The 27,886-nt window shown below is 38.7% G+C and overlaps 1 protein-coding gene across 9 annotated transcripts in view; it reads right to left on the bottom strand.

The window, feature by feature from the left end:
- msi2a (musashi RNA-binding protein 2a) overlaps positions 1-27,886 on the bottom strand; it is a 264,611-nt gene that overhangs the window by 63,202 nt on the left and 173,523 nt on the right. For all 9 annotated transcript variants that reach the window (XM_067433022.1, XM_067433024.1, XM_067433026.1 and 6 more), the window contains one exon: positions 11,305-11,387. In XM_067433022.1, coding sequence (XP_067289123.1) covers positions 11,305-11,387 — 83 coding nt within the window. The remainder of the gene's footprint in view (positions 1-11,304; positions 11,388-27,886) is intronic.

Raw genomic sequence — 27,886 nt, 5'->3', positions numbered from 1 at the left:
ATTAAAAGAATGAAATCTAAAAAAGTTTGGTGCACACTTGGAGCCCAGAGGATGCGGCGTGGGAGATATTAGAACATGTAAATGCATTATAATTACTACACAATGAAGATGAGGAGGTGTTAATCATATGAGTGACTTGTTCAGTCAATAGACACTTTCTATCTTCTGTTGGAAACAAAATGTGATATTACCCGTTCAACTGCTCTTTTCCAAACATATAATGATGGGGCTGTCAAGATTCACCAAGCACATAATGTACGTTTTTGGATGAGCTATTCCTTTAATGCACAAATTTAAAGAGAGAAATGTACAGATGTGTTAGTGAACGAGTGTTTTGGACAACCTGTTGTACAGCATGTCAATTTCAATGGGTTTAATTCTGGATGGCAAACAGTCATCTAGCCAGATATAAGCCAGGAGATAACATCATGGGCCATTATCTGCACACACACACACACACACACATACACACACACACGCTACTGCTGCTGTCTAAAAAGGGATTCTCTGGCGTTTTTAAACCCTTCACCCCCTTCAGTACCCCCTTCATTTTTTAAAACTGCTCAGAAATTTCCTCCGCCTGTTCCACTACATCTGTATATTAAACACGCAGTGAAACATCAAGCTATTTCATTACTATAACCATCTCTATACACACACACACACACACACACACACACACACACACACACACACACACACACACACACACACACACACTTGTGCAGAGAGCTGCTTTCAGCAGTCTCATCAACCCAACTACAGCTTTTTAAAGTGTGTAAGGGACAGAAAGACAGCCATTCAAAACAATCTGAATCTTGTTGGGATCAATTTATATTTTTCAGCATGGGCAATAACCAAAAACATTTGTCTTAAAAAATAAAATAAAAATCAATTAAAAAGATATGACCATGAGTTGTATAAACTTTTACTTAGATAGAACAAGTTTTTAGATCTGTGCTTTAATTACAAAATGATGTATCTACTCCAATTTGTGGCAGTAATTAGGGGCCAAGCACTGAATTTGCATGTTTACCTGTAGTAGTTTATCCACGTTAAGTGCGTAAAAGACACTAACAGTCAAACACGACTAATTAAATGTCACCGTTTAGTCAAAGATTTTGGCCCCCTTTAAAACAGTCACATTTTGGTGCATCACTACAAAACACACCTGAATAAAATCAAGCAGCGCACAAGCCTCAAAACCCCACATTAATAGAGGTGGTTACAAAATTCAGTTGCGAAAAGAACAAAGCGTGGAAAAAAGAAAGCCTTTGTCCTCAAAGGAGTGAAACCTGCTTCCCTCTGTGCTGTAATTGGTCAGCAGCTGCCTGAAGAAAATGGTTAAGTCAGATAAAACTCTTTTTCCTCATTTTCCACTGACAAAGATCATAAATGACACATTTGAGAATAAAATCTACAAGCACTTCTCTAAAACTAGTGTCTAGAGTGCATTTAAAGAAACTGCTGGTTCCTTCTGATATACCAAATCAGATGAACAGCAATAGAGCAGTTCGATTTGACTAGTTTTCTGCATTTAACTAGCATTTTCTAGATTCACCAAATGCCATAGACTCACTGCTGGCTGGTGCTGCAAAAAGTTTTGGACTATTGGGAAGAGAGAAGAAAACCCTGACGGCCTAAAGAGAGACTACAGGACTAATCAGACTTGAAAAGCCTGATTGATGGTGAGATGTCCTCTGCTGTCTGTGTGTGGTAGATGGACACCTGGTGAGATGTTCAGCCAGGCAAACAGGTTCACCATCATCACATGGCATGTGTGCTGCAGGAGACACGAGGATTCTCTGGGTCATGAAGAAGTTCACATCTCTTGTTCTCTTCAAAGCGGTGTAAATAACATCTAGTTATTGGAAGCTTGAGAGACTGTGGTGGTTTTGGGATATTACTTACTGGATCAAAGACTTGTACACAGAATCTCTTACAATACAATTTGCATTTAGAAGGATGCACCGATACTTTTTCATCTACAGATAAAGGGTTACTTCAGCGATTAGCATATGGCTTTGTATCAGTAGAAACCCTGGAGTATAATCAAATGATTGTGCTTCACCCCCTTATATCCCCCTGAGGCGAGAGATTTATGCATTTTATTTCTGAAAAAATTCCTCACGTGACGCAAATTGACGATATTTGCGTCATCTTTGTAATGTTTGGCCAAAGGCTAAAGACTACAGCCAGCAGAGGGAGCTATTTCCACGTTTTCAACCCACGCATGGGGAATGGGAGATCACACTCACAGCACAGCTCGCAGCTGCAGGCCTTCATTTAAACGGATGCTAAGCAATGAAAGTGTTTTAACTTCTCAAATTAATTTCTATGAAAGTTAAGCTTCCAAAGGCATGAACTGAAAACTAGGGCTGTTTCGAATGCCATTTTTTGAGCTTCGAAGCTTAGGTGGCAATCAATATCGAATATTCGAAGCTTCGGTGGGTGGGGCTAAATATATAATAATAGTGTCGGTTTGCATTTGTATTATCTTTCACGACTTCACGTTTCACTCTTCGGCATCGTAAATGTGTTGCGGCAGACCCAGTGGAGTGCAGTGTTGCATTTGGTGCAATATGATCAGGTGGCACACATTCTTTAAATATTAATAAACATTTAATAACCTTTTAAATAGAACAGTTTCCGGTACGCATTACACGGGCAGGTTTATGCTCCGAAAACGGACAGTGCACAAGTGATACAAAACACAAAGTCTGTTGAGAGCAAGAACTTTAATAAGGTATTCATAACGAACCTTTCTTTAAAACAAATGAATCCCAAAACAGAAATTAAATTAGTAACACACAGTGATTTCAATGAACTGTAATAAATAAAGAACACGGTAGCATGCTTATAAACAGTTGAATAAGAATAAATGAATTGTTTTTAAAATGACACAAAATGTAATATCTATTACAATTAGTTTTATTCTATATAAGGGATTTATTTTGTCTTATTCTGACTTTTTGTTAATTTAAATCTTTAAAATGCGCGATGCTTTTATTGAAAGCATGTTGCGGTATTTTTTTAAAATTTATTATTATTATTTCAAGCATGAGTGAGAATGAGTCCGCGACGGAAGTCACGCGTTGAAAAAAAAAACACGAATATTCGAATCTCAAAACTGAAAATCGAATGCCACCTCACCGAACGAATATTCGATTATTCTAGTACAGCCCTACTGAAAACGCGTTGTGAATGTATGCCGCGAATGTGGTCACGATTACCTCAGCTCTCATCAGCTCATTTATGATGTTAACTGTAATCTGACTCCTAATCTGATTTAGTGCTGTGAGACTCAAGCAGCAACTCGATCGTTATATTGAACACACACGTTCAGTATTTAATTGTACTCGTCACTGTAATCCAGTAGTGGTGGCTTTGGGAATGGCCTCACAGGGCAGCGAAGCATTCTGGGAATTGTAGTCTTTCATGCCCATTAGACAAATATACATCTGTCTTTTCGCAGTCTAGAAGGCACCAAATTTCTACTACATTAATGACCCAGTTTAAATACAGATTCATCTTTCCAGCGCTGAAGTACCCCTTTAAAGACCTGGGTGTTATGTTAGACAGCAGCTCGTCTCTCAAAAATAATATTTAATACGTTTCAAAAACAGCCTTCTTCCTCAGAAACGTCGCTAAGCAATGGAACATTATCTGTCTCTGATGCAGAAAGGTTAGTTCATGCATTCATGGCCTCTAGACTAGATTACTGTAATGCATTACTAGCTGTTTGTCATGTGTCCTCAATAAACAATCTACAATTAGTCCACAATGCAGCTGCTAGAGTTTGTAAAATATGATTATATAACACCAAATCTCTAAACTGTTTACCTATTAAGATTCATATCAATTACCAAGTATAATGACCTAAAAGGCCCTAAATGGTATACCTCCTGTGTATTTAACCAAACTTCTATTAGCCAAGCATCATAACCTTGTACTCCAGTTATTTCAGATCAAATGTACATGATTATCTTTGCTTAATGTTATCAACAGCAGCTACGCTAATTATTTTCCATTTGCTTTTCTGTTTAATCTTAGGACGCCCATCCCGAGGTAACTAGAGTACGTCAGCTCCAGTTTTGGATCTAGCCTCTTATGAAGACTTCAGAAGACTAACAAGAGTGAATAGACGACTCCCGGAGACTTCAGATGAGGCAAACTCTGAGTAAATATGCACCAATGCTAGATGTTCTATACATCGTAATCGTTTTGTAAACATGTATTCATTACTTCATTCTTTCTGCCTTAAATTAATAAATTGTTAGCTAACTGTGTGATTTGTATATGTACATTTCAGAAATATATTACTTAGACACAGTCAACAATGATGCAAACGCATTTTGTATAAAGCTCCTTTGAAATTATCTGTATTGTAAAAACCACTATACAAATAAATGTAAATTGAAATCTATATAGAAGAAATGCATTAAATAATATGTAATATCATCGTCAAATCTTCTGAAAAAAGTTTTTTTTTATTGTGTCCAGTAACCAATGATCCTGATATACTGTTCATCATTACACATAATATAAAACAAAAGTACATTTTTGCCATTTTGTGACATCACAAACAGCCCTTCTGAGCAAATTCTCCACTCCAAAACTGCCCCAAACAATAATGCCCATGCATATGATGGTAGAAATATCTACCAGTAGAGAAGTTAGTTTTAAAATGACCCATACCCTGATATAAGATTTTGATCATACCGCTCACCTAAAAGGGAATGTACTCTGGTTCAGACCAAGAAATCAAACCAAGTGTGAAACAGCCTCAATCTCATGCGCAGCTCCACTGGCCGGCAAAAGTGCAAAGCAAGAAAGCAATCAAGTCTCGTCATTTCCAATAAACAAACAGCCTTTTCTCCCATTACTGTTATTTACCTTATATTAACGGTCTGTGCTGTTCTTATACAGTCACAGTGAATGGACGACAGGAGAGACAATCAGAACAGAAATGAGAGGTCGCGCTGCCCTCTGCACAATAGAACCACATGATGGACTAATACAGAAAAATCGATCGCATGGCTCCGTGCGCACGGATCTGTCCCTGGGCTCAGGAAGAACCTGTCTGTGACGGAAGATCTTGAGGGGTTTGAGCCTCTGCTCCTGATATTCTGTGCTATCCCACAGCTGTCCCATGAGCCTAGGGTACGCATGGACGCCGTTCGCACGACTGCTGTCAATCACAGCAGAGAGCCAGGGACCGTTCCTCAGCATGTAAAACATATTCCTATCAACTCATACTTCTGCTCAGTCAGGCATATATTTGTATAAAACTATTCTTTAAAATATAAATATTACATTTACATTTTATATATTTAAATTATATTTAAATATTAAAAGTCTCTTATGCTCCCCAAAGCTGCATTTATTTGATAAAAAAAATATGGTAAAAACAGTAATATTGCAGATATATTAAATAGAAATTGGTTTCTATTTTAATATCTTTTAAAATTTAATTTATTCCTGTAATAGCAAAATTGAATTTTCAGCATTACTACTCCAGTCTTCAGTGTCACATGATCCTTCAGAAATCATTCTGAATTACTGATGGTACTCAAGAAAAATGTTGTATTGTTATAAATGTTGAACAGTTGTGCTGCTTAATTTTTTTGTGGAATAGACACATTAAATAGACCGTTCAAAAGAACTGTAACATTATAAATGTCTTTACTGTCCCTCTTGATCAATTTATTGGACATTTGTTGAATAAAAGTAAACATTTCTTTAAAAAAAGAAACAGTGTATTTAAAATAGTTGTTAAATACTAAAATATATAAAAATATTATTTTAGTTAAATAATCCCAATCTAACTTTCTAATGTACACTATATGATTTATTTTGTATTAACTTTCATTTACTTTTACTTTGATTTACTTTTATTAAAAACCACATTTCATTAATAAAAAAAAAACAACTTTCTACATGTTAATTTTACCATTGTTACTTATTACTACACAGACAACTTAATACAAAAAAGTATGACTTCAAAAAATATGAGACTTTCCATTTTGGAGTTAAAATAACACTGTTTAAAGTGTGAAATATGTACATTACTCACAGAGTACATTTTAACACCATAGTTTATTAGTAAATCCAACAGAAGTGTGTGAGACACACTTATACAGGAAGGTTTTATCTAAATGTCAATTGTATGTGCCATTTAAGGTGGGTAAATGTTCAACTCTGTATAAATAATATGAAAATACTGGATATTTAGCATTTAAAAAAACAAAACACACAAATTTCTTTCAGATTTGAAGCCATGAACCTGACAAACTTTGACAAATCCAGTGACTATGCAATACACATCAGATGTTACATACACAGTCTATACACCTGGTCACTTCATGCCTTTTCTCTGATTGGACAGCTATCCGATCGTGAAAAGACCTGGTGTAAATGCCCTCCTCCCAACAATGCTAAAAATAAATGTGTGAGAGCATGTTATAGGCTATATGAAATGTTATAGCCTGATATGACAGCGCTACTCAAGCACGCATCGCCGCAGATTCATCATCCGACACACAAAAACAATAAAAAAACAAAAAGCAAGTCGCAAGTCGCAAGTCGCAGATGCTCGACTCACAATCATCTTTATTAAAAGTAAAGAAACTAAATGATCTTACCAGCACTGTTGCCATGCTCTGATAATAAGATAATAATAAAGAAAATGCAGCTCTGCTGTTTTCATTGACATGAACTCGGCATCTAACGCTGGAAAAGCACGTTTTGCGGAGACACATTTATGTGACCAAATGTAAATGGAATCGTTTTGATAAATCAGATAGCTATTTGATCACTAAAAACACATGAAGTAACCACGCGTAAACAAGCCCTATATGCGCGGCCCATATGAGGCTGAGACCAGGTCTTTTTCCATCTGACTCTAGGGAGAAACATTTATTTGCAAGCTGAAAGTTAACACTGATGGTCCATCTGCTGGTTCTGCTTAATACTGAGGGGCCAGTGGGGTGATAATCCTTATTTAATTAACTCGACGGGTGCGTCTCAATCAGCTCCCTAGGTCGTGAATCAGTACACTATTTCGGGCCCTGGAAAGGAACCTGGCTCACTACACATTGAGACACTGATTTATTGTATGATATCACTTCTGGTATTTAAGAACAACAGCAGAATTGATTTCTTTCTGACATAAATTTGTTTAAAATACATTGAAGTGCATTATGGCACATACTTTGCTTGTTACATGTGGCTGCAACATTTCAGTCATAATTTTTTTTAAATCAATTTTAGTTAGATTATGTTCACTACCTGTGTAGTGACGTATGTTTATGCTGATATATAATTATGGGTTTGGTTTGTTGTACTAACTACTATGTACTAACATTGTAATTATTCATTTGGTACAATGCACTTATTGTGTACACATTCATGTTTTTACATTGTACTTACATTTAAAAAAATGCCTGCATGTATTTACATCTGTAATTAATTTCTGTAGTTACATTTGTAATTACACAGTGAGCACTTCCCTAAAACGTAACCCTACCCTTAAACTGACCCATATCACCACACCTGTTCCTAACTCTACTCTTAAACTGACCCATATCACCACACCTGTCCCTAACTCTACTCTTAAACTGACCCATATCACCACACCTGTCCCTAACTCTACCCTTAAACTGACCCATATCACCCCATCTGTCCCTAACTCTACTCTTAAACTGACCCATATCACCACACCTGTCCCTAACTCTACCCTTAAACTGACCCATATCACCCCATCTGTCCCTAACTCTACTCTTAAACTGACCCATATCACCACACCTGTCCCTAACTCTACTCTTAAACTGACCCATATCACCACACCTGTCCCTAACTCTACTCTTAAACTGACCCATATCACCACACCTGTCCCTAACTCTACCCTTAAACTGACCCATATCACCACACCTGTCCCTAACTCTACCCTTAAACTGACCCATATCACCCCATCTGTCCCTAACTCTACTCTTAAACTGACCCATATCACCACACCTGTCCCTAACTCTACCCTTAAACTGACCCATATCACCACACCTGTCCCGAACTCTACTCTTAAACTTACCCATTTCACCCCATCTGTCCCTAACTCTACTCTTAAACTGACCCATATCACCACACCTGTCCCTAACTCTACTCTTAAACTGACCCATATCACCACACCTGTCCCTAACTCTACTCTTAAACTGACCCATATCACCACACCTGTCCCTAACTCTACTCTTAAACTGACCCATATCACCACACCTGTCCCTAACTCTACTCTTAAACTGACCCATATCACCACACCTGTCCCTAACTCTACTCTTAAACTGACCCATATCACCACACCTGTCCCTAACTCTACTCTTAAACTGACCCATATCACCACACCTGTCCCTAACTCTACCCTTAAACTGACCCATATCACCCCATCTGTCCCTAACTCTACCCTTAAACTGACCCATATCACCCCATCTGTCCCTAACTCTACTCTTAAACTGACCCATATCACCCCATCTGTCCCTAACTCTACTCTTAAACTGACCCATATCACCACACCTGTCCCTAACTCTACCCTTAAACTGACCCATATCACCCCATCTGTCCCTAACTCTACTCTTAAACTGACCCATATCACCACACCTGTCCCTAACTCTACTCTTAAACTGACCCATATCACCACACCTGTCCCTAACTCTACTCTTAAACTGACCCATATCACCACACCTGTCCCTAACTCTACCCTTAAACTGACCCATATCACCACACCTGTCCCGAACTCTACTCTTAAACTTACCCATTTCACCCCATCTGTCCCTAACTCTACTCTTAAACTGACCCATATCACCACACCTGTCCCTAACTCTACCCTTAAACGGACCCATATCACCACACCTGTCCCTAACTCTACCCTTAAACGGACCCATATCACCACACCTGTCCCGAACTCTACTCTTAAACTGACCCATATCACCCCATCTGTCACTAACTCTACTCTTAAAGTTACCCATATCACCCCATCTGTCCCTAACTCTACTCTTAAACTTACCCATATCACCACACCTGTCCCTAACTCTACTCTTAAACTGACCCATATCACCACACCTGTCCCTAACTCTACTCTTAAACTGACCCATATCACCACACCTGTCCCTAACTCTACTCTTAAACTGACCCATATCACCCCATCTGTCACTAACTCTACTCTTAAAGTTACCCATATCACCCCATCTGTCCCTAACTCTACTCTTAAACTTACCCATATCACCACACCTGTCCCTAACTCTACTCTTAAACTGACCCATATCACCACACCTGTCCCTAACTCTACTCTTAAACTGACCCATATCACCACACCTGTCCCTAACTCTACTCTTAAACTGACCCATATCACCACACCTGTCCCTAACTCTACTCTTAAACTGACCCATATCACCACACCTGTCCCTAACTCTACTCTTAAACTTACCCATATCACCACACCTGTCCCTAACTCTACTCTTAAACTGACCCATATCACCCCATCTGTCACTAACTCTACTCTTAAAGTTACCCATATCACCCCATCTGTCCCTAACTTTACCTGTATCCCACCTCGATATCAGCAAAGGTGTTTTGCAATACAATTTGAACACAGTAAGTACATTGTACTTATTTTTTGATTTAAGTACATAGTACTTAAGGCCATCTAATATAAAGTGGGACCGGTTTGTTTTGGCAAGTGGTTGTATTTCATTGTGTGTGATGATGAGTTGGCTTGCGTGATCGGTTTCAAACTTCAGGACTTCCGTTAAGGGTATTTTATGGTGCATTATGGGACTTTTAAGAGAGCGAATGTTTCAGTGCACTAGAAGGATTTCATGATTGAGGAAGCCTTTAAATTGGCCTACTCCCAGACCAGTGCCCTGACTACTGCACTGCTAAAAATGCATTTCTTATTTAATATTTTTGTCTTGTTTCTAGTCTAAATATCAAAACATTCTTACATTTAGAAACAATTACTAGACAATAAAAAATTATTGTAGCTACAAAAAAGTATCTATCCACATACAAAACATGAACAGTGGTTACAACAAACGTTAGACACTTTATTTTCACTTTTCAAATTTGTTCTTCCTTTTTATTAAAAATAAACACATTTCCGATCTGATATATGATGAGAAAAAAAAGTACATCGAGTTCGGCAAAAGGCGGATTCGAACCGCAGGTTGAACTGCGGCAAAACAAAGTGCCACGCATCTTACCCCTACACTATCATAACTGATCGAGAATGATGCCGTGTTCCCGGCTTTACAGAATTAACATGTGCTTGCAATTGAAATCTCAACGTTACCTGCGTCCTGATGGATGAGTTCTCTCCCGCGGTAATTCGATATTTTTTTAGGATTTTTTTTCCTTTTTTAAATCTTGGCATCGCTGCTGTTTCTCTATCACACAACTGCAAACTATAAGCTAAGTGAATAGGTAAGCACACTTCATGAAGTCAGAGGCGCGAGCCGCGTCACACATAAGACAGCGCTGTCAATCAACTCATCAAGCATTATGCAAAAACCATAGACTGCAAAAAACACATTTTATTTATTTCAGTATTTGAGATGTTATAATAAGTTTGTAATTACGTTAAAATAATTTAAAGAACTGTTATTTAACAAATATTATTATATTTGTATAATAAACTGGCGGGGCCTATCATCATAGTGGGCGGGCCTGTGCCCGTCAGGCCCGCCCGCTGGCTACTCCCCTGGTTTGGACTAGAAACGAGACAAAAATACTAAGTAAGAAAAGCATTTTTTGCAGCGTGACCTAGGGAGCTGATTGAGACACACCCAACATCCACACCCATCTCTCACTCACTCACTCACTCACTCACTCACTCACTCACTCACTCACTCACTCACTCACTCACTCACTCACTCACTCACTCACTCACTCACTCACTCACTCACTCACTCACTCACTCACTCACTCACTCACTCACTCACTCACTCACTCACTCACTCACTCACTCACTCACTCACTCACTCACTCACTCACTCACTCACTCACTCACTCACTCACTCACTCACGATGTAGGAATTTATAAATGAAGGGAAGAGGGGAAAGTTTCTGACTCTTGACTGATCAAAATTAAATGTTTTCACACACACAATTTCACGCTTTCTGGCTACTGCCCAACACTTTACGCTGTTTACACACAGTCACAGCACTTACAACTGCATGCTGTTGAGATTCTGCTAAATGGGAAATAAAATATTAATCCCACAATCACCTTCAGAAATTGAAAACGGGTAGAGCACTTACCATTTTATTATTGATTTCGTGAAAATGAATTTCACAGACTTTCTCTACAATGTCTTCATTCTCAAACGTTACGAAGCCGAAGCCTGCGAAGAGAGACAGAAACAGAGGAAGAGAGTCAGTTTTGCACCTTTTGAACTCAAACTCGACAGATTTTGGCCTCCGTCAGAGGCAAGTGCGTGGGGAGTTCAGATCTGAACGGACATTGTCTTTTTGAAAGCCTGGCGCTGATGAAATCTCTCTGACGACTGGGCGGACGAGGGGGAAATCGGACAGCAGAAAAGCACAAAGACTGTTAATGAGATTCATGGAGCCACATCTGAATTTCATTAAATGCGTTCTGCGGTGCCTTCATTGAAATTTCACCGTATAACAAGCTCCCGTTTTAATGTAAATGCGGGGCTGGAGATCCCTGAATCCATCTCTGACCGTGGGATTGTCTTCTTTTTTCATATTTATGAAATAAGAAGTTTAACCCGTTCAGCTCATCTGGGCTTAACAAGGATCTGTCTGTGCTTTTATTATAATGAGAGAAAGAGAATCGCTTTTCTTTGCCGTCGGATCTGCGGCTCACATGGGAAAATTATTTTCTATTCCTGGGTGTTAAGAGGAGGCCAACGGTGAAAACACAAAGGAAAACAACCCAGAGAGGAAGATAAACACTTTACTCACTGTTTGTTTATAAAGACAGGATGCTCTTTCAGTCGCACACACAAACACCATTCTGATCGTTTCACAAGAGCTGTGTGCTAGAAAGACTTGCAGAAATGCAGAAGATTGATTGTACGAGACTGCATAAAGTGTGTTCAGATGCTGCTAAAGGCTGGTGCTTGTGTATTTGTCAGACCTGTAATGAGTCATGGGCTTTCTTCATACTGTACATACACCTACACAACTGTGACGAGTTTTAGTACTATTAAACATATTTCTAAATTCATGAGGGGTGGAAAAGACAAACCTTCAAGAGAATATTTAGATAAAGACCTTTATACACACACACACACACACACACACACACACACACGTGTATTTTATATTATATATAAAGGTCTATTTTGAATGTCAAAGTAACATCCACATGGATGGTGTGACGGTAAAGAAAGAAGACCAGGCCATCTTCCATTGCTCTGTGGCACAGTTCTGATGTTCACATGCCCACCCACTGTTGGTGCTTTCAGCACCCTGACTGGCCTGCGGCTGTGCAGCCCCATACGCAACAAACTACAAAGCACTGTGTATTCTGACACCTTTCTATCAGAACCAGCATTAACTTCTTGAGCAATTTGAGCTACAGTAGCTCGTCTGTTATATCGCACCACTCAAGCCAGCCTTCACTCCCCACGTGCATCAATGAGCCTTGGCCATCAATGACCCTGTCGCCGGTTCACCACTGTTCTGTCCTTGGACCACTTTTGATAAATACTGACCACTGCAGATCGGGAACACCTCACAGTAGCTCCAGTTTTGGAGATGCTCTCACCCAGTTGTCTAGCCATCACAATTTGGCCCTTGTCAAACTCACTCAAACCCTTTTCCTGCTTCTAACACATCAACTTTACGGACAAATTGTTCACTTGCTGCATAATATATCCCACCCACTAAAAGGTGCCATGAAAAAAGATATAAGTGCTATTCACTTCACCTGTCAGTGGTCAATGATATGCCTGGTCAGTGTGTGCTTGACATTAACTTTTTTGCTCACTAGCCACTGTGGCTAGTGGTTTTCCAAAGTTACTAGCCACATTTTCACAGACCAAAATATTGTTGTTGGAAAATTTGTTGTTGGCTACAAGTAAATGAGCACTGTACACACCAACTCTATGTGTCAAGTCTACATGAAATTTATAACATGACATGTCATCAAATAGGACTATTAGCTCAGATATGGTTGTGTAGAGCTCCTAGAGAAAACAGTTGCTCGTCTGAAAGATATAAGATTTTTTTTGGTGCAAATATAATTTGTAATAATAATATTTATTCTCAAGCAATATTCTCATCAGTGCTCTATCAGCTATGACATTTAAATCTAGCATACTTTGTGTATAAGCCCATACGTAGCCTAGAGATATACATATCCATATTTTTATGTCCTTTTATTTTATTAAATATAAGAAATGTAATCATACCTGACACTTAGATGAACACTTCACAGTTGGTCATTCTCTTCAAATGCTATTGAAGTTAGAAACGTGTATAGCAATGCCGTATGTAACTTTAGACACGGTTGCTAAATATGTGCATATCGAATATCCAAAGTCAAGCCAACTTTATGCCAGTCACATCCGATGCGCTATGGTTCTGCTGTGATCTTTGTTTGAAACTAGTTTTGCCGCTAAACTAAAGTCAATCACTATGATAAATTAATCTGCTGCGTTCATTGCACATAGGCTACATCTCTACTTTGTTGTTTATGATGAGTGCAGATTTCAGTGACTGAGAGCGCGCTCTCAACAAAACTCCAGCGTTTCAGCGACGACTATCGTAATGCCTCTGATTATTAGACATTGCAATCATAAGCTCAAAAGAATCGCATAGTTGGTTATAACACGCTAAAACCTTTTGAGAAGACTACAATAAAATTCAACCTGCTATATTTTATATATATATATATATATATATATATATATATATATATATATATATATATATATATATATATATATATATATACACATACACACACACACACACACACACACACACACACACACACACACACACATACATACATGGTAATTCCAAAGCAGAGCACTACATTAAATCTTTTGAGCTATAAAGAATCCTTTTATTTTAAAAAAATAATTTTATAAGCAATACAATTTCTGTTTTCATACTAAGAAACTGAGTGAGTTTAGTTTTGTATTTCCTGCAAATACATAAGAAAACAACCACAGATATCTTGCTTTTCATCCAAGGAAACTACTGGAGTCATATTTCAAAGGCTGTGCTGCATTTTGTCCTGACCCTAATTCTTATCGCCACCTTTTAAAAGATGAAAGATCTACGTAGGGCTATTCTCTCCTTCAGTGGTCAGCTAGGCGGCAAAATAAAAGCGTGGAGTCAAAGGTCAAGCACAGTCGACTGTAGCAGCATGTGGAACGCTCCAGAGATACGAGCAGATAACAGACCTTACGAGACAATCGGAAAACACACTCCTACTAGAAAAAGAGACATGAAGTATGACACAAGGACACACTCAACACCACAGGACTTTGATATAGTGTTTGATGATTCTGCAGTGGCTTATTCATTTCATATGCAAAGAGGTTAGCCAATCATAGCGGAGCTCATTTGACATACAGAAGCTGTACGTTCACAATGACAAGGATCACTTGAGGTTGTGTTGGTTGCACTGCAACTTGCACTGGAACTTTAATGGAAGCAGATCACACACACATCACTGCTCATTTGCATAAAGTTGAACTTTCGCTCAAATCGCCAACTCTTATAGAAAACAAATGACTTTTGGTTTTTGCAAATTGCTTTCAGTCTGAACATCTATCTCTGTTCTTTGTCTGCTCTTGTAGAAGCAGATTTGTCTGTTTGCTAATATTGAGAGCAGTGTGTGCGTGTGTGTGTGTTGCCTGGAGGGTGATCTTAAAAACGAAGAAGAAAAAGACTGCTGACAAATCAGCCATCAGGAGCCATTTGTCACTGCAGATTCCAGACGAAGAAACACACATACACCTGCGCTCTCTAGAGAACTCTTACGTCACAGTGTGACCACAACACACAGGCACTACTAAATCTGGACAAGCTTCTGGGCGTCATGGCATCATGCGATTCCATCAGGAGTCTGAAGGGGGCAGTGCTGTGATGACTGAGTGTCTGGCTCTGGGACAGTCTGACCTCTGTGTTAACAAAACACCCACTCGCTTTCACACACTCACAATCAAGCACGCACACACACCGCAGAGTCTCATCCAAGTCTCAGCACACCCTGAAGAGCCAACACTTTAGAGAGGAAACATATGCTCATCTCAGCTGAGTGTGGCATGCGCTCTGTTCCCTAGTGTGGAGGCTCCCAGAGCTTCATTCGCTCAGACAGATGTGAGAGGATCTGAAAAAGAATTGAGGATGATGTCTCTGTTTTACTTAATGAAAATGCAAACTCATCCAGCTACAGGACGAAACAAGACACAACGTGTGCTCTCTCTCTCTGGTGTCAAACTTGTAGAGACTAGTCTCAGCTCCAGATTTGGATTGTCTGATACATAACGCACACAAAAAGCAACTCAAATCTGCTCGACATCAAATATGAATAAGATATCAAGAATTTTGAGGTGCACAAAAGCAAGTAAACCGGACATCCCTAAACTAAATTCTCCACTGGTTTCAGATGTACATTGAAAATGATTCTCACTTTGGGATGGAAATTCTGACCCCAAACAACAATGCATTTTCCAATTATGTATTTGCTGTTGATTATCGAGATGAATGACGTATAACCTTAATGATTCTCTGAAATTGTAATTCATATACAGTACCACTAAAGTATTTAATAATATTTTAAATTAGCTTTTATTTTTATATTTTCAATTTTAATTTTAGTTCAAGTTTTAGTAATTTTTTTACATGCTTTTGCTATTTTTTTTTCTTTTCTTCTTTCAGTCTAAATTCATTTGTAGCATTTACAATGACTGAAATTAATTGTAGCGTGTTATATTAAATTTATTTAGACACATTTTGATTGCATTTATCTGTGATTCACATAAAAATATTGAATGCATCAGTATCAGACATCCCTCCAGAAACAGCAGTAGGTTCAACTGCTATAACTTCATGGTCAGTTTGGTTGAAGTAGCTCTTGTTACAGGACAGAGGACACGGCCCACCACATGTTTCCAACAGGATGCTAATGATTTCTCCCCATGCAGTGTAATATTAGACGGCTCGTCCTGTGTGTGTAATGGATCTCTATACTTCCATACCGGTGATTATTAGATTCCTCTGCTCCTCATCCGACTATACTTACACCTGTGTGTTTTTGAGCGTCACTCTGATGTGCTTTAACAGATGTCAGCTTTTCGGATCTTAATGAGCACACTGCCCAACTTGTGTGCATTTCTGTAAATGTTCTTGGGGGGCTATTTAGCATTTAGCTCAATTTAAAAATCCCCAGATGAGGGAGAAAGTCAACGTTTTCAAATGGAGTCTGACAGCGCATGAACTTTAACTGCTTGCCGCTTTCTCTCTGCATCATCTTATGTGAGCAAATTATGGTCTTCTGGAACTTTCTCTCTGATGTGCTCTACTTTAAATACGTCTAACTGCTGCCAGCACAATCTGCTTTTATGCAAAGATCACTTAATGTCTCATTGATTTCGCATTTTAATGGATTTAGCTCTGCGTGGCGAGGAGGAAACCTGGTAACCTGAGAGAGTGTGAGGTGCATTTTAGTCAGAGTGCCGTTCGGAAAACGGCTGCTAACACCTCTCGCCACCTGCACCAGCGGACACTGAGTGCTGGAGTCAAAGCAGATTGTCTAAGGTGAAGAGAAAGTTGCGAAGAGAAAGAGAGAGAGGTGTTGATTGTCCTCAGAGCTGCAGGGACGCTGTTCGTCTTAATAACCGTGGATAGCTGGTGCTTTAGCCATCTGCTGTGCTGAAAAGGCCCTGGGGGGGGTTGAGCACAGCAGGAATCATGGAGGTCATACTGCAGGACTGAGGGGTCAACAGCACTGAGGACAGAGCAGATCTGGTTTTGGGTTTCGTTTTGAGTAACACACTAATGCAGGAGGACATTTGAGAGACTACAGAGCCAGACTTAATGCATGGTCCCCTTCTGCAGCTTATTCTGGCCAAGAACCGGCAGCTTATGACTTATTAAAATTGGTCACAAATTAGGCACTGCTAAGGACAGTAAATACCCTTGCTCACTGCACATTGGGACAATAATGACTCTATTTAAGGTGACATGACAACTTCATTGTACAACATCACTACTGGTATTTATGAACAACAGCATAGTTTATATCTTTCTGAATTTTTTATGTAATTTAAAATACAATATGATAAAATCTTTGCTTGTTACATATACGTGCAACATTTCAGCCATAAATAAATTGTGTAAATAAAAATGGCAGCTATTGTGTTCATTACCTGTTTAGCAGTGTACTGTCAAAACCAAATGTATTCAAACAGTCATTTTTTTTCAAATTATCACAGTTTATTAGCTATTATTATTATTATTTTTTAAAAATATGACAAGAACTACAAAACTGTGTCAGAACAAATTCATTATGACAATTTCAAATAACTTAAGATAGAAAGGTATGTAATGGATTACAATCAACCAATCAGCTATTAAATTTAAGTACACAATTAGATAATACCAATTTAGGACAACCGATTACCAGTATGTGGTGCAAAAGGTCATTAAAGAAAAAACACTTAAGCAAAACACGGTCAGGTCAAAGTGTCTGAATAATTTTGGTCCCCAATTTTCATTGATTTTACTGGTAGTCCACTGTATGAAGAAATTTTTGGGTATAATGGTCACGGTTTACTTTATTTTGCTATCCTCACATTCATAAATGAACTGTAGTGTCCTGTACCCAGTAGTTAAAAATTACATCTGATGTCTGAATAAGATTTGGTTTGACTGTTTATGCTGAAATATAATTAATCAATTTGTACATCTTGAGAATTAATGCTCCCTGGTATTCACAGTGCATTGGTGGGACTTAAATGTTTCCATGCACTGGAAGGATTTTGCAATTGAGACCGCCTTTAAAATGACCTACTGCCTGATCACTAGCCTGACTACTAAAATAGGAAGCTGAGTGACACTTTATGAGTCACTGAATCACTTATGCAAATGATTCATTCATTAAAAAACAGATTCATTCAGGAACTAAAGAAGTGACTGTCCTTCTGAACTACTCACTGAAGCACTCACTCATCCAATTAATCAAAAAACATTGATTCACTTAAGAACTTAACAAGTGACCGTCTTTATTAATAGATCACTGAACCACTTACACAAGCAACCCATCCAAAACACTGATCCATTCAGGACCTAAAAAAGTGACTGCCTTTATAAACTCTTTCCCGGCCAAACACGGCATTTTCCGCGTATCCGAGTTTTCATTGTTAGATGCTAGGGGGGACGCTATTACTCATCTCCTGGATGAGTACTGAATCTCCTGATCAAAACACACATGTGGAAGACGCAGTAAAACAAGCGATCATGTGTAAGCAGATGCATATGTCGCCGAACTGTGCTGCGATTCACACGAACAATGTGAGAAACACACTGACTCGGGAGCGCTCTTGTTCATAACCTGCGTATTCGTTTTAGCCGATTGTAATGTATTTAGTTCAATAAAACACATGTACTGTAAGTGGTGGTGGTGTTGATGATTTACCTCAGACATGAGCGAGCTTCAGTGCATCTCTCAGACTGCAGAGAATGTGCTCAGTAGGGATGCGGGGTATACCGGTACTGGAAAAATACCGGTATATATTTTATTTAAAACGGTACAATATCATGATTTTGCACATTTCGGTATATGCTGCTGTTCCGAAGTTCACCGCTAGATGGCAGCGCGCTACACAAACTGACCCGAAACAACCGGCAAATGTGACAACAACAGACGAACAAAATGGATAAAGCAGTCGAATCTCACACAAGATGCCCAAAACGAATTAATAAAGAGAGGAGTAGAAGTGAAATGTGTAATTACTTTGCTTATAAAACTGATGAAGAGCCATCAAACCTAGCCAAGCTTCTGTCACTATCCGGACTTTAAGACTTCTGAAGAGATCGACAGGTCAGTGATCATTCAAACCATCTCATTTAGACATTTATTTTCTTTTAACACTGATCAACACACACACACAGCCTAACATAAGATCGAATATCAAAATCTCCAGCTTTCGTTTCAACCAATGACATTTAGATCTCATAATATTTGCATGCGTACTATTGCACTATTTACATCCGCGTTAGACACAACCGCCTGTGTTTATGTGAATACTCACTAAAGACGGACATTTGTACATCATTCTTTGTATTTGACTGTTTAAGGAAACTTAATGTGTAATGTGCGAGCTTTAAGTTACAGGCGTGTGTGTGTGTGTGTGTGGGTGTGTGTGTCGTTGTAATGAGCTCATAACTCCTGTAACTGTTATTGCGAAATGCTATAAAATCGCTTAAATGATTTCCGTTATCCATCCCGAGATGAGCGTGAAATGTTAAATCGGATTGTGCAGATTGCTTTAGTGTAGTGCGATGTCTTTTGAAACCAGAAGCAATTTGCTCATTTTGAGAGATATTTTCCTGAAATTATTTCTCGCAAGAAAGTTTTCAAATGACTGATTTGATGTGATAAGCTTTGCTGATTAATTTACTAATAAACATTTGTGGTAATTTCCCTCTTTATAAACTCAAAACTTGCATAATTGTACTCATTCGCGTGCAATATACTCGCGCTAATATCAGACCGTGTGGTATCGATTTAATATCGGTACTTCGGTATTAGATTGTGGTACCGTACCGAAGCCAAAATTGTGGTATCGAGCCATCCCTAGTGCTCAGTGAAAAAACAATTTTCGTTTGAACTGGAGTCTAATAAAAGTTAAGCAGAAAATATGCTAGCTTATGTAGGCTATAGCTGCACTTGTTTCAGAGTAATGTTATTGTTAACCCTTTTCTTTTCTTATTAATGTTTGCTGCTGCATCCTTTATGTCGGCTCATATCAATTTCTCCAATTACGGGTCATGGATCAAACTGAAAATGTGTGCTCCGTTAATAAAATTTGTGCCGTTAAAATTAATTTGCGTTAACGCGTTATTAGCACGTAAATTTTGACAGCCCTACCCATAAGACTTTTTTTTTGTTTTTTTGGGCTGACGGCCCAAGGTTGGACAGCCAATCGGGACTTTACCAGAACGCACAGATAGCCAATCTGTCCCTGCGTCTAACAGTGAAAACAAGGAAAATTCCATGTTTGGCAGGGAAGCATTTACTCACAAATAATGGAAAAATCCATGTTTGGCTGGGAAAAATGTAAGGCCTAATGACACCACTGTGCAACCAATCAGAAAGCCCCGGGTCCTAGTCCTGTCTTGAGGTCATGTCACCTTTAGTTTGTATGGCTCTTTATACAATACAGTTTTGAAGCAGCTTTACAGTGAACAACAGGAAAATAATGATTCAATAATGCAAACAGTTCAATTTGGCTGTAAATTAACTCTAAAAAGAAAGAAAAAAAGTGTCATTGTTCAGCTGAAGTCAGTTCAGTGTTGACTCAGTTCCATTGTAAAGAATAAAGATCATTCATTATTTCTGAAATAATTCAGAGTTCAGAAATAGCGGGCAGCAGTGGTCACCTGCAGATCAGAAGACCTGTGACCTACACATGTATCAGACTGACATATGCTGCTAAACACCTATGACCCTCTCTGTCAATCTAACTGAGAACACAGGCCCTCACAATACTTCAGGAAATAACTAAGGCAAAAACAGAGTGAACATCTGAGGAGGAGGAGCAGAAAACAGCAGTAGATATGAATTAATAACGTGGCGCAGACAGCTCCATTCAGAACAAAATGCTGACGTAACAGTGTTTTGTCTGGGGATGTCGAAAGAGACCAATTACAACGAGAAAGAGAGAGTCAGATGATTTATCAGTGCTGTTACTCTTGCATGTAACGATTGTTTCATTAATAAAAACAAAAGAGCAAATCAAAGCAATGGGGCTCAAATAAATCCCTGCGATGTTTTCTGAGAAATCCTCTACGATGAGCTCCTCTAACCCCTCGCAGCCTGAGAGTATTAACTGTGCTTTTGGCCGTCGGCACCATTGACTTCATCAACATCAGACCTGTGGCCTCTACAGCCAATTAAAAGGAGAGAGAGAGAGAGAGAGAGAGAGAGAGAGAGAGAGAGAGAGAGAGAGAGAGAGAGAGAGAGAGAGAGAGAGAGAGAGAGAGAGAGAGAGAGAGAGAGAGAGAGAGAGAGAGAGAGAGAGATGGAGAGAGCGAGAGAGCGCGAGAGAGAGAGAGAGATGGGTGTTTTTTCACCTGTACACCCTCCAGTGAATCCTAACTATTAAAGGAGAATATAGCTGCATCAGCTCAGATCAGAGCATAGATAAATAATGGCTTCCAGAGACGTTTACTCACACACACACACACACACACACACACACACACACACACACACACACACACACACACACACACACACACACACACACACACAAAAACACACACAAGGCATTATCCTGTTTCACACTGATGCCTGTTTTGAGCAGTGTCAGTATATAATGTTCAAAATCAACATGGACACACACACATTTCACTTCCCCAACGTGATGCATTCCCTAGTGTGGCAAAAAAACTGATGTGGGGGCGGGTGAGACCTGCGGAAATGAACGCTTACTTTTAAACTCTATTGATAGGTCTATTTACTATTATTGCAGTAACCTTTAATACTTTAACAGGCAATCATTTACTTTGATAACCCAAAACAATTACTGCACAAAATAAATTACAGTTATGAATATGGTTGTGAACGATGAACGTGTATTTAGAAATTAGAATTAAGAATGTGTATTTTGTATTTTTGGATCAAGTTTTTGATTCATACAGACTCAAATATATAACTACTATAAAACTAGCCTGTTGGTGGGGCCAATGCTTCCTCTTTCATGTGATCAGATCTTTAAAGGGTTACTTCAGCGATTAGAATATGGCTTCCTATTAGTAGAAACCCTGCAGTATATTCGAATGATTGTGCGTCATCGGAACATTTTTTGGCTAGAGGGTAAAGACTACAGCAGACTACTAAATGCGCCAGACTGAATACACGCTGTGAACGTATGTCGCAAGCGCAGTCGCGTTTTACCTCAGCTCTCATCACGAGAGCTCATTCAGCTCATTCATCACGATGAATGTAATCTGACTCCTGCAGCGTTAGTGCTGTGACACTCCCTCAGCGGCTAAATCACATTATATTGAACAGACACGTTCAGTTTTTTATTGTAGTGTCTGTTCTCTAACTGAACTGATTTTGTGGAAAAAAACACTGTGGGCAAAGAGATCCAGTCACAGTGATTCAGTAGCGGTGGCTTTGGGAATGGCCTCACAGGGCAGCGAAGCATTCTGGGAATTGTAGTCTTCCATCCCCATGAGAAAAAAAAATACATTTTCTGTCTTTTCTCAGTCTAGAAAGCACCAAATTCAAAAATAATTTCACATTTCTACTACATTAACGACCCAGTTTAAATTAAGATTCATCTTCCCAGCGCTGAAGTACTCCTTTAATGGGATTAACTACTGTCATTTATATGTGCACAGATGTATGTTTGTATAGGGTGATGGAGGAAGAAAATGTAAAATCTTGCTTTAATTTACTGTATGAATGTGTTTTCAAGAAATCCTTGCGCTGACACCTGCTTGCAAATTCCCTATAAGTTTATAGGGAATGATGACAAATATTTTGGGCTGTTACAGGTTACTAGGTTCTTTTACTATAAAGAAAATAATGACCCACAGGAGAGGAAATTAGACACTTATTCTATTTCTATGGAGATGACAGAATGAGGAGCATATTAAAAACACTCTCAAAGGTCTTTCCTCCGTGCAAATGAAAGCTTAAGGGTTTAACCAGACCACCTTGCAATAGCATGTGAAAGATATGAAATTCAGACATATAACACCAGTGTATATGAATGGATGAAGCCCAAGGCTGAGTAGATTAAAAACTAAGATTAATGTACTTTTGAAAACACAATTAATCTTACAGAATTAGTTGATATTTGCCTCCAAACATAATTTTGTTTTAAAATGTAGTTGACAAGAATATCCAAGGTTTTAACAAACATATTAATATGGTAAGGATTTCTTACAAAACTGATTTAAAGCCCATTCACAACAAGCAAGCTAACAAATAAATATATATTTTTATGCATGCTTGGTGTGAATAAGAATCAGTTTGGTAAGAAAGCTTCTTTCTGGAGCCATAAATGTAAAAGCAAAATGCAAATGTGCGTATGTTCTGCAGGTGAGGTGCCTCACAGAATGCTGGGAAACTATTTTGTCTGTGTCTCAATGTAGGTCAGCTAACAGCACAGGCCATCCATTCCTTTTTCCTACTTCTAGACGCACACGGTCCTACCTCTCATTTGAGTTCCCTTCCCAAGAGCACAAGCATGAGAGAAAAACTAAGAGAAAATGAAAAAGAGGGTTCGAGAGAACATAGCAGAAATTACACCTCAGAAGCAGATTTGCTATATTCTAGCTCGACTAATGGTTTAGAGATCTATTCATTTAATGAATGGAGAATACAACAAAAGCAAATGTTTAAATGTAAATGTAAGGTAGAAAGCGATGTTCTGTAAATATGTGAAACATTCTGCGAAAAGCTCACAGCAAACTTGTGTTTATGAAAATGCCATTTCCCCTGCTGCATGATGTCCCTTTGATTTCCAACTCCAATTCCACAAGATTGACTCTCCGTTGAGAGCAAAACCCCCTGCCGCCCCGTCCCAGACCCCACAGATTCCCCATCTGACATTGCCGAACACAAAGACGAAGATGGGCATCATTAAAGGACCGTGGAATGGTCGGGCTCCTCGCCAAATGCACATTCACAGTTCTGATGAGGTTCTTTTGGGCTGGAGTCTCTTTTGAATGCACAGCTTTTGTGAAGGTTGCCGGCGGATACAGATATCCAACATGTTTATTCATCTGATATGAGAGGCTGATTTAAATAGAACACAATATGCAATAAATTAACGCTTGAATAGAATGGAGATGATGAACAGAATGAGGATTGACTCTGGAGATGATGAACAGAAAGAAGATTGACTCCAGATTTGGAGAGGAGAGGAGAGGAGAGGAGAGGAGAGGAGAGGAGAGGAGAGGAGAGGAGAGGAGAGGAGAGGAGAGGAGAGGAGAGGAGAGGAGAGGAGAGGAGAGGAGAGGAGAGGAGAGGAGAGGAGAGGAGAGGAGAGGAGAGGAGAGGAGAGGAGAGGAGAGGAGAGGAGAGGAGAGGAGAGGAGAGGAGAGAGAGGAGAGGAGAGGAGAGGAGAGGAGAGGAGAGGAGATATGGGGGGAAAGAAATGAGGGAATGACAAGATGAGAAGGAAAATCAGTAGAGCAGAAAGAATAAGAGGAGACATTGGACAAAATGGGAGGAGAGAGCGAGACAATAATTAAAAGAAAATAAATAAAATAAATAATAATAAATAAATAATATATATATATATATATATATATATATATATATATATATATATATATATATATATATATATATTAAACTGAAATCAAATAATGAGAATGAAAAGAGAAGATTTGAAAGAGCAGAATGAGAGAAGAGGAAAGAAGAGAGGAGAAAAAAGAAAGGAGACGGAAATTAGGGAACAAGTCAAAAATAACAGTCATATAATAAGTCATGAAAATGGGAAGATGAGAAATGATGTAGACTAGAGTCAGAGAAGAACAGGAGACAAGAAGAGAGGGGACAAGATCATGAGAAGAGATAGAGAAGAAAACGGGAACGAGATAGATTCAAGATAAAAGGAGACCTCAGGAAAAAATATGAGAATGAGAGGAGACAAAATAAGAGAAAAACAAGATGGAGAAGGAAAAATCAGAGGAGAAAAGAGACGAGGAGGAGAAAGCCGAGAAAAGAGGAGAAGAAAACAAGAGGACGAAAGGAGAGGCGGTGAAGAGATGAGAAAAAGAAGAGAGGAGTGGAGAAAAGAGGTGAGCAGTTTTTCCATCTGTGTGTTCAGTCTTTCAGTAATTGCATTAGAATTTCAATGGTGCTTTTGAAAAGCACAGAGCAGGAGCAGCCCTCCAGATGAATCAGACAGCACTGAACATTTAAAGTAAATCGCATGCGAGCTCAACAAAGTAGCATTGATTAAACTTAATTAGGCTTTTGGTGGGCACTCAGACTACACTCAGCATGTGTGTGTGTGTGTGTGTGTTGTGTGTGTGTCGCCGCTTTTAAAAGGCACACAATGGATCAGTTCATCTGTAATGAAGAATATCGGCGCTGGCACTCGTGTTTGTTCGGGGGAGACGCCGAGATGAACCTCTGACACAGATAAAAGGAAGTGATAGTATTAAGCGTCGCTAGTTTACACGAGTCGGACTCGCCTTCAACAATACCGTCGGCACTGAGTAGAGAAACAATGCAAATTAGAGCAGGAAAAGCTAAATTAATTCCATTTCGGATGACCAGAGCTGAACAGAACCAGCCTAGGAGACCGATGGGATGCCACTGGTTGTTTGAATTCGCAGCTCACTGGGTCTGTTCAGATCCCCGGTGGAGGGTAATTGCTATAATTCGTTGGATTAATCAAAATGCGGAGCCCTGGAATTGGGAGGTGATCCAGCGTGCCGCTCAGCAGAGCGCCTGGGATGCGGCCAGGAGGAATTAGCTCCGTCGCAAAGCTCAGTCTCTCTTACATAAAGTCTGTTGTTTATTTTATTCATTTAAACCGATCTGCCTCTTCCCATACAGCGAGATTAGTCAGCACATCACAAATTCACACACATTATGGTTATACACAGACGCATGAAATGCGTAAACACCGACACAAGGGCCAAACAATAAGATGTTTTCTCGTAATCTTCAGGAGTGATGAGCACTCAATGACGTACGAGAGGTAGAGCGAGATGTTCCTGCTCAGGCTGAGAGTTTCCTGCAGTCTTTTACGAAGCGCATTGCTGACAGCTAGAGATCAGCGGTGTGAGAGATGGAAATGTGAGATCACTCGAGTGTCTTCAGTGCAGGGGTGTGTGGGCTTTAAATGCCAGCTCTGTCAGTGATCACACTCATTCTTCAGTGGAAATAAATCTCTCACTGGTCTATTCCACACCTCCACTGGCAGTTCAACAGGACCACGTTTCTTAAACGAGTGTTAAAGACACTCATGGTAAAAACGGAGGAACGCTCCTTTAAGTGGAAGCTAATCAGCGTAAATATTAAATGAAAGCAAAGGCATGTAGCCTTCAAGTACTTCTCAGTGAGGTAAACACAACTTCAATACTATTAACAATCAGACACAAAACCAAATGAATTGCAGTGAGTGTTTTTCTCTTGTTAATAATGCTGTTTGATTAATATTATTATCAAAGGTTTGGGGTTGGTAAGATTTTATTTTACCTCCAAGTCTCTTATGCTCATCAAAGATGCATTTATTTGATTAAAAAAAAAATTGTACAGTAAAACAGTAATATTGTGCATTTTTTTTGCAATATATTTTAAAATAATTTAAGATGTAATTTATTTATTTGATGGCAAAGCTGAATTTTCAACTTTTGTTTTTCAGATTTTTCTTCCAATATGCTAATTTGGTGCTCAAGACACATTTTTATTATTATCAATAATAAAAACAGTTCAACAATTTGCTTATTAATATTTTTTATGCATTTATTAAGGATTATTTGGTAGAAAGTTCAAAAGAACAGCATTTATTAGAATATTTTGTAACAGTATAAATATCTCATGGCTCAACATTAAGCCTTTAAATGTGCTTGTCCTTCAGACAAGTAAAGCGGTCATTCATTTTTCAGAGTAAAAAATGTGCTTGTCCGGGAAAACGTGGATTTTTTTTGCGTGTTGAAAATTTTATTTATTCTGAAGCAATATTCTCACTGTGTTCAATCAGCTTTGACCTATTTACATCTACATATTTGTGATATTTTTACCTTTTATAAAGTCCATTTTCCCCTAATCTTACACTTCATCTTTTATTTTATATTCTTAAATTTGATCTATAAATTAAATTAAAAATAAGACACAATAGGGCTGTTACGAATTAAATGAAATAAAAACACATAAAAAAATTACAACGGCATTAAATAATGTTATGAGATTTGTATTTTTGAATATACAAATAAAAAATGTTGTAAAAAAAAAAAAAAACATGTTTAAACATGAAACTGAACCGCCAGAAGGTGGCAGCAGATGAACGTCTTAATGAGCGAGTCATTGAGTCATTCATTCAAAACACTGAATCATTCATAACACACTGTTGCGTTATGGTTCTGCTGTGATCTTTGTTTAGAACATTTTTTGCTGCTGAAATAGAGCAAAAACAGTCAATATTTCTTCTAAAATGTAAGTGACTTTTTGTTAATTAATTGTTTATGAAACTGTCATATGAAATTTTCATTCTCAGTTGTGATGGTATTCAGGAAAACTGCACTCTTGGTTGTGTGATGTTGCTAATCATATGTTATAAATATAAAAAATCCATTTTATTTAAAAAAAATTAATCCAGAAAATGAGTTTTTTTTTCTCTCCAACTGATCAGATTTTTGGTCCAGCATGTTTATAATCACAAACTTGCAAGTAGGTATTGAAACTGCAAACGTGTGTATTATAATGATCGTGGGTCGATGCAGAAATCTGCAGCTTAATACATCTTCACACTCTATTTAAGACAAATTGACATAGGGATTCTTCAGAGACAAATAATGAAAGCAAACAGACCTGCAAGGATCCTGTCCTGAGATCCTCTCTCTTAAACACACACACACACACACACACACACACACACACAGAGCACTCTGAGCTAAATTACAGCCAGGTGAAAACGCTGAACAAGTCCAG

Source organism: Pseudorasbora parva, chromosome 23 (assembly GCF_024679245.1).
Source record: "Pseudorasbora parva isolate DD20220531a chromosome 23, ASM2467924v1, whole genome shotgun sequence".
Classification (NCBI taxonomy): Eukaryota; Metazoa; Chordata; class Actinopteri; order Cypriniformes; family Gobionidae; genus Pseudorasbora; species Pseudorasbora parva.
The sequence above is the reverse complement of the archived record's forward strand: the minus strand, read 5'-3'. Positions and strand labels throughout refer to the sequence as shown.